The 13,041-nt window shown below is 40.6% G+C and overlaps 1 protein-coding gene across 6 annotated transcripts in view; it reads left to right on the plus strand.

The window, feature by feature from the left end:
- LOC109084704 (RNA binding protein fox-1 homolog 3-like) overlaps nucleotides 1–13,041 on the plus strand; it is a 200,661-nt gene that overhangs the window by 148,114 nt on the left and 39,506 nt on the right. For all 6 annotated transcript variants that reach the window (XM_042767928.1, XM_042767926.1, XM_042767927.1 and 3 more), the window contains one exon: nucleotides 6,584–6,832. In XM_042767928.1, coding sequence (XP_042623862.1) covers nucleotides 6,584–6,832 — 249 coding nt within the window. The remainder of the gene's footprint in view (nucleotides 1–6,583; nucleotides 6,833–13,041) is intronic.

Consider the following 13,041-nt stretch of genomic DNA (forward strand, 5'->3'; position numbering starts at 1 on the left):
TTCCTCTGGTACACATGATTAGTTGTCTCAAATCATTTATATTTCACATACAGATCTTGTGACCTTTTTATTTGTCAAAGAATCCTGAAAAACATGCATCACGGTTTCCACAAAAATATGAATCAGCACAACTATTTTGATAATAATATTGACAATAATAAATGTTTCTTGAGCACTGAAGAAAAGACTGGAGTAATGGCTCCGGAAAATTCAACTTTTCTATGACAGGATTCTGTTAAGTATTATAAAAATGTATAAAAGTCTTGTAATATATAATATATTTAGTTGTTGTTGTTGTTGTTGTTTTTTCTTTTTGTTTGTTTGTTCCCCATTAATATGAAATCAGTAACTTTGATGTCAGTGTGTGTGTGTGTGTGTGTGTGTGTGTGTGTGTGTGTGTGTGTGTGTGTGTGTGTGTGTGTGTGTGTGTGTGTGTGTGGTGTGTGTGTGTTGTGTGTTTGTGTGTGTGTGTGTGTGTTGTCCTGTTTTGTTCTGTGGTCACATTAGTTTAGTTTTTGATGTAGTGGCGTATTCTATCCTCGCTGGTCTGGTGACAGTCGCTTACACGCCTGTCCAACTCACTCGCAAAACATCTCAAACTTCAAGAAGAGCTCTGAGCATCCGTGATTTGCTCCACTGAGGATTTCTATTCCTTCCCATGTTTGTGTCGAGCTTTCGCAAGCATTTACCAACAGCGTTGATCAAAAATTGCATAAGGCTTCCCTTTGAAACTGATGAAGGGTCTTGAGTTATTGCCAATCTTGGGCTCCATTCGTCTTGCAACCTGTGGAGTGGCTGTTTGTGGTCCCGGTGGTAAGGCTAAGGGTTAAATCCTGGATTGAATGACTAGGATGCCCCACTCACTCTGCCCATTGGGAAGGAAATAAATTCATTTAGTGAGCATTGGCTGGGGCTCTGAGGCTGGTGGAGGGTGGAGGAATAGGGGCTGGGGGTGGATAATACCATTTAGCTCATCTCAGAAATCATTTACGGGTGCAATTTGACGACAAGGATCGAGGGATGTTTTTTAGTGTGGCATGGCTTCAGTCATATTGATGGAGATCTTTCTCTCTCCTCCTTCGGTTCTCTCTCACACTCGCTCTCTCGTTTCTGTCTTTCACATTTATAAGCTATTGGAGTCTCATTCTACAGAACAATGTGGAAAGGGCACTGATTAAATAAAAGCTGCCGCAGTGGAGAGCTGTATTAAATATCAATTTCTGATTTAAGTTTATCAAAAACAAAACCACATAGCCAGTGATGTTTCTCTGCTTCATGGCCCTGCATTGTTCTCAGTTCAGTCTCACAGTCTGCCCATGTAAGATGAAGGATGAACTGTTTGTTTTGGCTTCCCTATATGAAGCCTGTATGTATTTCCTGTGTGGTTTGGCACTTCTCAAAACAGTAATGCTATTTTTAAATCATGTCAGGTTTGACTATATGATCGAGGCTGAGATATGTGAACAGAATTTGTGTTATTTAGTGTATAGGCTTGTATACGGATATTAAATGTGTGATAAGAGACAGAGAGTTCAGATCTCTGATGTTACAGCAAGCATTTGTTCCCTCTCACCCAGTGCAGCATGGGAGCTGTCCATGGTGCTGACGGCTTTTCAGCACTGCTGTAATGTACAGTAGAGTTGAACAAAATCAGAATTTAAGAATTTAAGAAACTCTCAATTTGAATTCATTGAATTGACAGAAATAGAAATTTACTCAACTGAAATTCATATTATTTTAACATGATAATGGCTGTCTGTCTCATTTCAGTTTAAAGGAAAATAAGCTTTTTATTATATTATTATATTATATTATCTATCTATCTATCTATCTGTCTTCCCTTATAACCTTCAAACTTCAAGGCTTTTTAAAACTTTTCGAACAACCTTATCACAGCAAGACTCAAAGTTTATCTTGACAAACTTTCCATTTCAAGTTAAATATAAGATATAATATTATAAAACATAATATTAAGTACAAGACTTGGCTGTTACTGGATGATCTTAAATTCTGCATTTGTAAGTTAAAAGTAAATTAATCCTATTAGCCGGAATTCCATTAGAATTTAAAAGGCTTCTCAACTGAATCAAGTTCTGAGGAACTCTTTCAACTGACTTCAGACATTTCACCACAACTCTCTCTCTCTCTCATCTGTCTCTCTCCTCTTTCCGTAACCTCACATCATGTAGTGGTCACTCTCTGAATGCTGCGTGATGGACCGTCCCAGAGGTTCAGTTTTACCGCACATCCTCTCAGCGTCTGTGTGTAGTAGGTACAAGCTCAGGTCATCACTCAAGCTCTCTGTGACCGCAGGCGGATCTAATGGGAGCTAATCGGGCGTCAGCTCTCTTAGGTCATTTTCGCTTAACCTTCCAGAAAAAAAAAAAAAAAAAAAATAATGCACATAGAAACAACAAAAAAACAGAGGCCAGGCAGGTTTAGAGACCAAACCCCTTCAGCACAGGTGGTAAAACGGGAGGAGAAAACAAAGCACATTATGTTGTTTGCAGGTGCAGGAGCCGGAAAAAAAACACGTAGAAAATTTGAGGCTGGATTATTGACTGTTTCATCTGCCTCATAGCCCACCAGATGCAAAGGAAGCTGCTCTCTATTCTTCATCTTATCTTTGAAAAATGTGGCTTACTCGTCCATTTAGCTCGCTGAATATTTCATAGCACGGAGTCAATAACACGGTAATAATAAGGTGATTTCAAGCAAAAGCCATTTCCGGTGGACTCACCTGGATCCCCCCACCTTGCTTTCTGCCCACATTCCAGTATAGACTGAAGACCACCCCTCCCTGTCAGACTTATCTACTGTTTTTCAGGCCGCTGGACAGACCTCACCCCGACTGGCGCTTTGAGATGGGGGGCTGCATCAATACTGCTTAATGTTTTAGTGAATTACAATATCCACCCCAGGATATGAACTGCCTCACTCTTTTTCCTCAGTCTGACTAGGATAGAGTCAGACATGGCCTGGGGGGGTGCAGCTTGAGGAGTGAGATGAAAGCAAGAGATGCAGTGTTAGATGGATGGACATGCAGACAGAGAGAGACAAACTTCCACATCTAATCAATAGAACACCTGCACTTGTCAAAACTTAAGTTCAGTGCCCCATGTAACTGAAGTTGCATGTACAGGCTTGTGTGTTTGTGTATCAAACTGTACATGTTTCATCAAAACGAAACTGTACATCGATGCTTAGCACACCGCATGTTGCGTCAGTGTCTCGGTTTGAGCTCCTGGAACTTCAAGACACGTGTAAGAAAGTGCAAACAGATAGAAAGAACTGAGAAGTAATAAAATTCCACCTTTCTTATTCCTCACTCCTTCTCACCCCTTCACGCCTGTTCGTCATGCGTTCAGCCATGGATGAGTGCGTTTTTCATTTGGATAATGGAGCAGTGACTCTAATTGAGAGGACAGCCTCATTTGTTTGCCAACATGTCAATGGCCAGGCCTCTCATTGTTTCCACTACATTTACATTAATGCATTTCTCCCCACTTCTATTAAACTGCATCCTTCCCCAGCCAAAGCTGCTGCTGCTGCTGCCTAATGCTGCTTAGTCAGTGAAAAAAGGTTAATAACAATCAAGCAGAAATTGGGAAAGAAAGGGCCTGAGTTTCCTATGACTCTTCATTGGCCTTCTATAATGGACAGTGTTTGAAAAGGCGGAGGAGATGAAATTCTGCTGATATTTTCTCTTTTTGTAATTTTATTTATGGGCTTTTTAGCCCATATTATAGGACAATTGAGAAAGACAGGAAAGTTGAGGGAATGGGATTGGGAAATGACCATAGGATGTACTCAAACATGGGTCCTCAAGAGCCAACAGCTTTCAAGCACCACAGATTTATATTTTTTATTAATTTTAATAATTCTATTATAATAATTTTTAATAATTTTATTTTTATAAAATAATTTCAAAGAAAGAATTAGCCTTTTTTTCACAATTTCAATTCATTTTAATTCTATTAAATTAAAATGCAATTCTGCATTTTGTTTGCTTTTTCTATTCATACTCAGTATTATTTAGGAATGTTATCGTTTGTGCAAAATACTTGCGTGGTTCCAAACAAGAAGTCGTTTGTGTCCAGGGGGGCCTGGTGGTTTTTTTTGTTGTTGTTGTTTTTTTTAAGCTCATAAGATTTTGATTAATTAAGGAGCAGGCACAGTAAGTGCAAGAGAGATCCCATTACCCAAAGGTTGGTTAAAGGAGCTGTTATTGCCTCTCTTTACCATAAGCTCTCAGGACGGGGTCAAACTCCAAGGTCATAAATTTGTATAAGATTAATATGTTGATATGAGTCCCTTGGGGTAAGCAGCTTTTATATTAGCAAAGATTCAGACATGTACAATACACAAACACACATTTACCCCCAAAACACACAATTATACTTTGTACTGATGACCCAGTTGCACCTGTGCTGACAACAGCACTCTGCCCCTCAGCCCTCATCTGTCATAACACAGACACACACACAAACACACAGACACACACACACACACACACAGTACACTGCCTTAGAGATTAACCCTTGTACATCAACACACTAACAGACCTGCATTATGTCCAAATGAGTACTTCTCATCGCTCATCATCTCACAACACACACACTCCCTAAAATAAGCCATCTGACCATCTGTAGTATCAATTCAACTTTTATGCGCAAAAACACTATTTTACAGACCCAAATTAAATACCCAAAATTTATTATGATTATATTATTTTGTATACTAATAATTTTTTAATGACTTTCTGACAAAGTTCAAATCCCTTCTATATGTCCCGCCCAAACGTCCTGTCTGAAGAGGAAATACGTCAACTCAGGACACAAAACTGTGCCCACCAAGCAGCTTTGTTCATTTAAGCTGCACTTCAAGAACAGTCACTGAGCCAGTCTCCACTGGCACAAATGATGACACCTGTCAGAGAAAGAGAGAAAAATGACGCATGCCACATCCTAATGTTCACTGATAAGATTAGAAAACATTGTGTTCTTCGGTGACTCAAAATGAACGAGAAAGCAACAGAGTAAAGAATCTCATTTGCATCCTCTTCAGTGGAGAGAAATGGATACGAAAGAAAAAGCACATTCATTTACATGCTGATACACAGAGCAAAAGAAAGACACCTCTTCACACAGAGACCTAAATGAGGGGGTAGATACTCATTTAATTCCAGAGTGGAGACAGAGAGCAAGAGAAAGCACATAAGTGAGACAGAATGAGTGAAACAGAGGGAGGTGAATATGAAGGAAAAGACGCGAGAGGCCATGAACACAGGAAACCGCAGCTTGTATTAGAAACCTGTAATTTAAATCAAAGGTTATAATCAAAAATTTATCAGTTAATTGATCTCACACATGCTGCTTGCCAAGAGAGCAATTTAGAACCCTGTCACTCGGGCTGTAAATCTATCGAGCGCTGCTCTATAAAGTAAGTTTGTTGCCCTGTAATGATCAAGCAGTCCTCTAATGTTTTCTGAGAGCTGATATGATAGGGCCCAGACAAAGCCATTCAGCAGCGGGGACCCCACACATCTCAGATGCTGCTGCTTTTCTTTGATAAGACAAAGAAAAATTATGCTTCAGCTTCACTTGAAGGAACAGTTCAGCCAAATATAACAATTCAATCATTTAGTCACCCTAGTCTTGTTGCAAATACCTTTTTCTTCTGTTTAACACAAAAGGAGAATTTTGATGAATCTTCATGCAATATTTCTTTCCATACAGTTGCAGTTCGTAGCCACCCAATCGTTCCAAAGACCTCCATAAAAAAAGCCCTGTGACATATTCACTGAGACAGATTTATGTAAGGAACACACAGAAATGTTGTTATTCGCTGATAAACTTTCTCTCCAGTGAGGATTATTGAGTGAGCTGAACTTGAGAACAGAATCAGTCCAAATCATTTAAAAGAACGTATCATTCACAGAGATGATTCTCAGGTTCAACTCACTGATTCGGTCAAAGAGGCTCCGGAGTTCTGGAGGTCAGAATTATCAGCAAATATTTTAAACAATCTATTGTATGGCTTTAGAAGACTTTGAATACAGAGTAATTTGGGCTATTTTTATAGTGTTATTATGCTGGTGTTTGGCTATTTTTTGAGTTTGAAAGATTTACAGTAGCCACTATGAACTGCTGCTGTATAAAAATATTTGAATATTCTTCAATATTTCTTCTTGTAACACTTAACAAATTTGAATAACATATATTAGTCGTACTATTAAAGGTGAAAAAGTGTATGGGGCTGATTCCTCTGAGCAGCAGGAACAGGGATCCATATCAGTGCTTGGATTTAATCACTATAAGTGGTTTTAATATCTGAGGCTTATCGTGGTATATGATTCAGGTTCAGATTGTCAGGTACAGTAGTTGTTCTGCCATTATCATGGAATTAGGTCCCATTCTCTCCTATCATGTGTTATCACGACCCAGGCATACAGGGCTCTTATGATGATCGCTCATGTCACGTCTCATTGCATGCATTGTCCCTTGAAGAACCAGAAAATCTGGATTAGTATGAGATATGTAACAATAAAACTGATAAAATCTCCTTCCTCCTCTCTTTCCAGGGTAACCAGGAGGCCCCAGCTCCCCCAGAAGCCATGGCTCAGCCGTATGCTCCACCGCAGTATCCTCCCCCTCCACCTCAGAACGGGTTGCCTGGCGAATACACCCACCCTGGGCAGGACTACACGGGGCCCAGTCCGGTCCCTGAGCATGCCGCAGCCCTCACTATCTACACACCCACACAGACGCACAGCGAGCCACCTGGCACTGACAGCAGCACACCGTCCCTCACAGGGAATAGCAGCATACCAGTGAGTGCACATGCTGCATGCAGGCATGAAATATTTATTTTATTTTTTTACTTTACTTAGAATTCCATGTGAGTCATACGAGTGACAAAATCACAATGTAATCATGTCTTATCTAGTGTAAGGTGTTGATATTTCACAAAAACAATCCCACTGAGACAAAAATATATTTTTCTATTTAAAAAAAATGCAAATTACAGTTTTATAAACCATTAGCATGTGCCAAAAATTAGTACCCCATGAACAGGACATTTTTATTCATTTTTGAATTACTTTTTACATCTTACATTTTTTTATTGTCAGAATCAGACTACAACATCCAATTTCTAACATTTCTACTTTCAGACAGACTGAGATAAAGAGAAATTGGGGCTAGGAAATAGAAGAGTTTGGAATGAAGAGAAGCTAGTGCAAGCAAAGATAAAAGCATAGGACAAAATAAGAGAAGTTGAGAGAAAAATCATCCTTCTCCATTTAAAGAGTTCGTCTGCTTTTTCTCTCCATTTTATCAAGCTTTAATCCATGGCATTCACATGGCTCCATATCTTAAACCCCATGGAGCCATTCACCATGGCTAACAATATCACAAACGTCTCAATGGACCACTTAATGAATGCTGCCCAAGTGCTCTATCTGAGCATATGACAAGTACATGATGAAATAAAAGAAACTCTAAGAGGAGAGAGTCTCCTTAGACCGGGTCCCGTGGGTAAGTTGTGTCTTGTCTGTTTGTGCTACCCTTTCTTGGTTCCTATAGACCTTTGATTAACACATACACTTACACTTGGAGGAAATAAAGGGAAAAAGCAGAAGGGTAGATGAATCTGAGATGTTATTTTTTATTTTATTTTATCACTTAGATTTTATTAGATGTTATATAAAGGGCTGGTTTCGGGGTTTGACATGCATCTTTTACAAGACCCCTATACAGGGGCCTTGTAAAATACGAGATTTGATCTTTGGCGAGTCACTATAGTGACTGGAAATGTTGTCAGAAATGTTGGCCCAATGTGTCCCAACTTTGTCTACAAATATAAGTATCTAGGTAAGCAGCTAAATACAGTATCTAATAGTTACTGTTGCTGTTATTGTAACAAGCTACTTTATTTCAAAATATTTAACATTAGCTGGATTTATTATATTTCATGATGTGAAGACCTTTGCTAATTCATCTCATAGGGAACAAGGGAGTAAAATGAGACAGCCAGTGAAAGGGCATAAGAGAAGGGTGGGAAAGAGAAATGAAAAAGCATAAAACTTTTCTGCAGTGCAAAAAGAAGAAGGTCTTCCTAGCCTTGGGGGGGAGGAAGGTGGAATGACGGATGAAAAATGTAATCTTTTTCTCTTTCTGATTGGGATATGTGTAAAGCTCTGAGGTGGTGTGGTCTAGAGGAAGTAGTTATAATCCCACGCTCAGCAGATCACTGAGAAGCGATGCTGACAGGCCCTGTAAAGGCACCTGAGCTCTGACTGGGCTAATCTAAGGCTCGATTGGAGGATGTACTTAAACTGTCACTCCGGCCTAACCCAGCAGGGAAATTCTCCCTTTCTCCCTCTTTTCTTTCTCCCCGTGGAGGATCGTTAGCAAAGAAGGAACACTACACCTCAGATAGTGGACGGTAATCACATCAGATCACATATCAGATCACATCATCACAACAGCACAGACACTAGATGCTCGGTAACTCAGCAATAAAAGACTACTTACCTCTCTTTAGGGTACAGTTTTCCACTACGACTGTCATATTGCCTTGGGTGGGATTGTCTAAACTGTGATTTGCAACGTGCTCAAACACAGCCGTACTGCTCAAAGGAGCGTGATGTTATGTTATTAAGGGAATGCCATTTATTCCTGCACTTATTCTTGGCCGCCTTCCCTGAGTAGTTTTAACTGTGCCATTGATAATAATACTGCAGGTATAAGCGCTCTTTAAGCCTCTGTATTCGTTACCCGCTAAACCTGTTGTGAGTCACATTACCTTGTCTAATTAATTAGAGCTTTGCACAAGACTGAAAGGCCAGTGTCTTCTTTCTAGATGGCAGGTGACGGTTTGTATTTGCATCTCTGTGGAAGGGAGGGATGATGGGATCTGAGAATGGCAGAAGTGTAGAAGAACAAAAAAAATATAAAGCAGCTCAAGCTAATCCCTTTAAGTGAAGCACTGGTTTGGCCCTAATCGGATGTAATCTACCTGCTTGGCAGCTTTCCAATCAGATAGTTTCAATTATGTGGTTGTAGGGGCATTCTGAAGGGGGGGAAGTGCTGAGCTGAGCACTTTGAAAGTGATTTGCAGATAACACTGAATGAGTGCGGTAATAGAAACGATTTAGGAGGACTCATTCCCCACCCAACCGCACATAAAAACAGAGGCACGCACGAATGTGTGCAAACACAAGCCTTCTGTGACGTTGCGGTAGGGGAGGGGGCTTGGAGATGAGGTCCAATGTGGTGGTCTATGATAATGTTCAGGCAATTATTTCTTGGTGCTGCTTGGCTGCTCCATTCCTTGCTGAATGTGAAGTGCAGGGAAGTTGCTCTTCTTAATGAAACTTTAATTCTGTCAGCCCTAAAAATACATTGTATTATTTATTCATTTATTTATTTTACTTTCAAATTTTCAGCAGACACTATGAGTTAAAACAGTTAGCATAGTTAGCATTTGTTTTCAGGTTGCATGCAGGAACTATCGATTTTAGCTTGATATGATGCATGTTTACTGGAATTGTTCTGGAGAGAGTATGTCAGAGCGATAAATAGTCCACATATGTCATTCAGTAAATCATTTGGCATGCTTAATCCCAAACCCTGGCAAATGGAACATTGTTATGTAACATTCCTGACTTCATTTGTGGTAATTGGCTGTCATAAACCTTTAGAGGGTGTAATATACCTACTTGGGGTTCATTTGGGGAGCTTTTCTTAGCTGACCATAAAATCCTCCCATATGGATTTACTATTAGCTTTTTTGGCAGGATCTACATTCGAGGACCCTAATGCAAGTTGCTTAGCTTCTCCCCGTTGTCATCCTGGTAAATGGAGTGCTGGAGGAGAGGGTCATAGTCGATCTGCATTTATAAGAAAGACATCAAATCCTCCTCCTAAACATCTCACGACGTCCTCCGGAGGATGACCTGACAACCCGAGTGAGCAGGGAGTTTGCCTCTGCCGCAAACGCCAAACACTTTTAATTACTTTTCACCTCGTCTGCGGAACTTGAGAGCGCAAAGCCCTCTGAAACCTTGTCTCTGAAATAGACAGATGCAGCCCATGCTAGCTGCAATATAATTAACATGCAATTAACACAAATTAAAAGGCAAATTGCGCAGACGTACCCCCTGTAGATGGCTGCTTAGCGGTGACGATGAGATAATTAGATCCAAACCTGGAGTGCAGAGTCTCGAACGCTTACAGTACCTCTCCTCTCCCTCTCCTGGCCTGGTGTCAACTTCTCCAGAGAAGAGCACTCCAAGCCGCCACGCTCAAGAGTGTGGAAGTGCTCTGAATAAAGCCAGAGAGATTATATCGTTCTAGTCAAGAGTAAGTGAGCCGGACTGTGTGTTTTACAAAGCGCTTATGGTGGAACAATTGTCCTCTTTTTAAGCAAAGCGTGCAAGACGAATGCGAAGCAGCCCTGTGATTTCTCTTCATTTTTGTCATTGACCGTTACTCACTGTGCTGCATCACTACATGATGACTTACATCTGAGAGGACCTAGTCAATATGTGTTTCCATAAAGTAAGCAAATCAAAGCCCTCATCCTTTGCTTCAGCACTTCTTTGGGCAGAGCAAGGAACTGGAGGCTCTCAGAGGCCACGCTCCGCTGGTCGGTAATGGGTGAGTCCACGCCGTCACACCGCTCACCTGTTAGACATGATAGATAGTGCGGCTCTCTCCAGAGCGACTGCAGACAGAGCATGTGAATGACCGATGGCACCGGCATGATGGATGAGGATGAGGGAGCGGGAAGAGGTGCAGCCCAGGGAGCGGGGGCACCAGGGGGTAATTGCACCTCCGCTTGCCCATCCATCTGCTCGGCTTTCCATCTACCACCATCAGGCAGGGGCTACGGGCCTCCGCTGCTCACCGACCTCGGGCGGCATACACAAGGGGCAGGACGACAGGCTGTGTGGATCCAGAGCCGACCCGTGTGCTTTATCTTAACAGGGCTTGACTGTCTACATAGCTGCAATGATTGATAGTGCTATTGTGCTGGTAAACACGGTGTCCTCTCACAGAGATCCCATTGGGAGAGACTGTGCATTAGAGAAGATGAGGAAGTTGTCAGATGGAAAAAGCAGAAGTTGGTGACCCTCGACATTTAATGGTTCATAGGGTTTCGCTGTTGTTATAATGTATAACCTGTAGCAAGAGTTCAAACTTATCTTCATTGTTCCCAAATAAGACTGGTTATTGATGACTGACCATGTGAAGGGTGTATGTTTAGTATCATTTATACACAGCATTTAGTGTAATCATCTAAAGGGATTTTTGGGGGTTTATGTTTGTTTCCCCCTAAAAAATTGTCTTTGGTAGAGCTCATCATGCTGAAGCAGAAGATGTAAAGATGTTTGTTTACATGATTTATTATATCTTTCTATTAACTGCATAAAAGATACATCTCTGAGACCCACAGAAATGTAAAGTCGCTTCTGTCATGTTACTGGTGTAAATTCCCCTGTAAAGACATATGTCCTCTGCAATAATGATTTTGTTCAGTGAGTTAAACTTTAAAATCTCATTTCAGCTGATATTTTATCATGCCATTTTTCACCTTCTCTCTGTAATGAGTGAAAAATGAATGCCTTGCAGGTCCAAATCTTTTGCATTTGATTTGGTATTATGTTCTTAGCTGTGTCTACATAATTGCATTTACTTCACCTTTTTCCTCTATTTTTCTCTGTCAGGGTGTCAGCGAAAAGGGATGGAGTGATAGATATCTCATTATATCTTCATTACCTAATACATGATATATTGCCATCTTCTATGATTCATGTCTCTTGTGTGTTTTGTGCCTAATGAGGGGGAATTTGTCCAGCCCACTTATTATAATTAACTATGTACATAAAATACAAGAAAGCAAGCTTAGAATGTAAAATGATTGAAAAATCTATTCAATAGGGATGCACAGAAATCATGAGTTTTCAGTTTCAGTTTTTAATCTTTTAATCTTTTTAATTCACCTTAGTGCTCATTTTATGCGTGAAAAGTTTACATTTTCTGTCTTTTGAAAGCTTAATAAAATCCAAAACTTAACCATTTCACTATATCTAGTGTGTCAGCTTTCGTGGTGTTTATACTACATTGACTTCCAGTCTTTTTTAAGTATTTAAGTTGTTGTTCATACAATATTTACAATATTAAACTGTTTGTGCTGCAGACCTAAACGATGCCTCAAATCATGCAAATTACTTTTGCTTTACTTTTAATGCACTTGACATTTTTCAGACAAATTTTCATATTACACTGTGTCTACACCGGATGGGACAGTTGTCTCGTTGTGCCACACCACACCGCAGCAGCTTGAGGCTGTCAACACTGGACGCGACAAAGCGACCACTGCAAACTATTTGTAGTTCATCATAAATAAAATGAGGCAGCAGTTTACAGTCAGGATTTGTTGTGTCACGTCACGCCGCGCCACATCCAGTTTAGACAGCAACACTTCAGAATAGGATCTATTGTCTTTTGTTGCATCGCACCGCTCTCATCCAGTGTAGACACAGTGTTACAGATGATAAAATAGGCGAAAATTCCCATAGTCTTACAACGAAGTACCCCAAGCCATTTGTAACTACGGGAATATCATAGAGATTTCATAGAGAAACCACCCAGCAACCCATGAGACACCCTAGCAACCGCATCTTTCTTTCTTTCTTTCTTTTCCTCTCTCATTCCCTCTTTCTCTCTCTACAGCGTGAGTCTGCTCTAGTATACAGCTGTCTATAGGCCCAGCCAAATGTAGCTGCCTTCAGCACTTCTTTCTTTTTGATCCTGCTAAGCCGGGGGAAGTTTAGCTGACATCATCTCTTCATCTGTGCTCCCATGTTCTTCTAATTCATTATGTACATGAAGGGCTGCCGCTCGGGTGCTGCGCTCACCATGCTTTTTCCTACACTGAACATGTCTGCACACAATGGCTGAAAACAAGACAAACTCTTAAACACAAAATGTCTTATGCATCTGCCAGCCATCACATCCCGTCTGGATTAAT

This window comes from Cyprinus carpio, chromosome A12 (genome assembly GCF_018340385.1).
Source record: "Cyprinus carpio isolate SPL01 chromosome A12, ASM1834038v1, whole genome shotgun sequence".
In the NCBI taxonomy this organism is placed as follows: domain Eukaryota; kingdom Metazoa; phylum Chordata; class Actinopteri; order Cypriniformes; family Cyprinidae; genus Cyprinus; species Cyprinus carpio.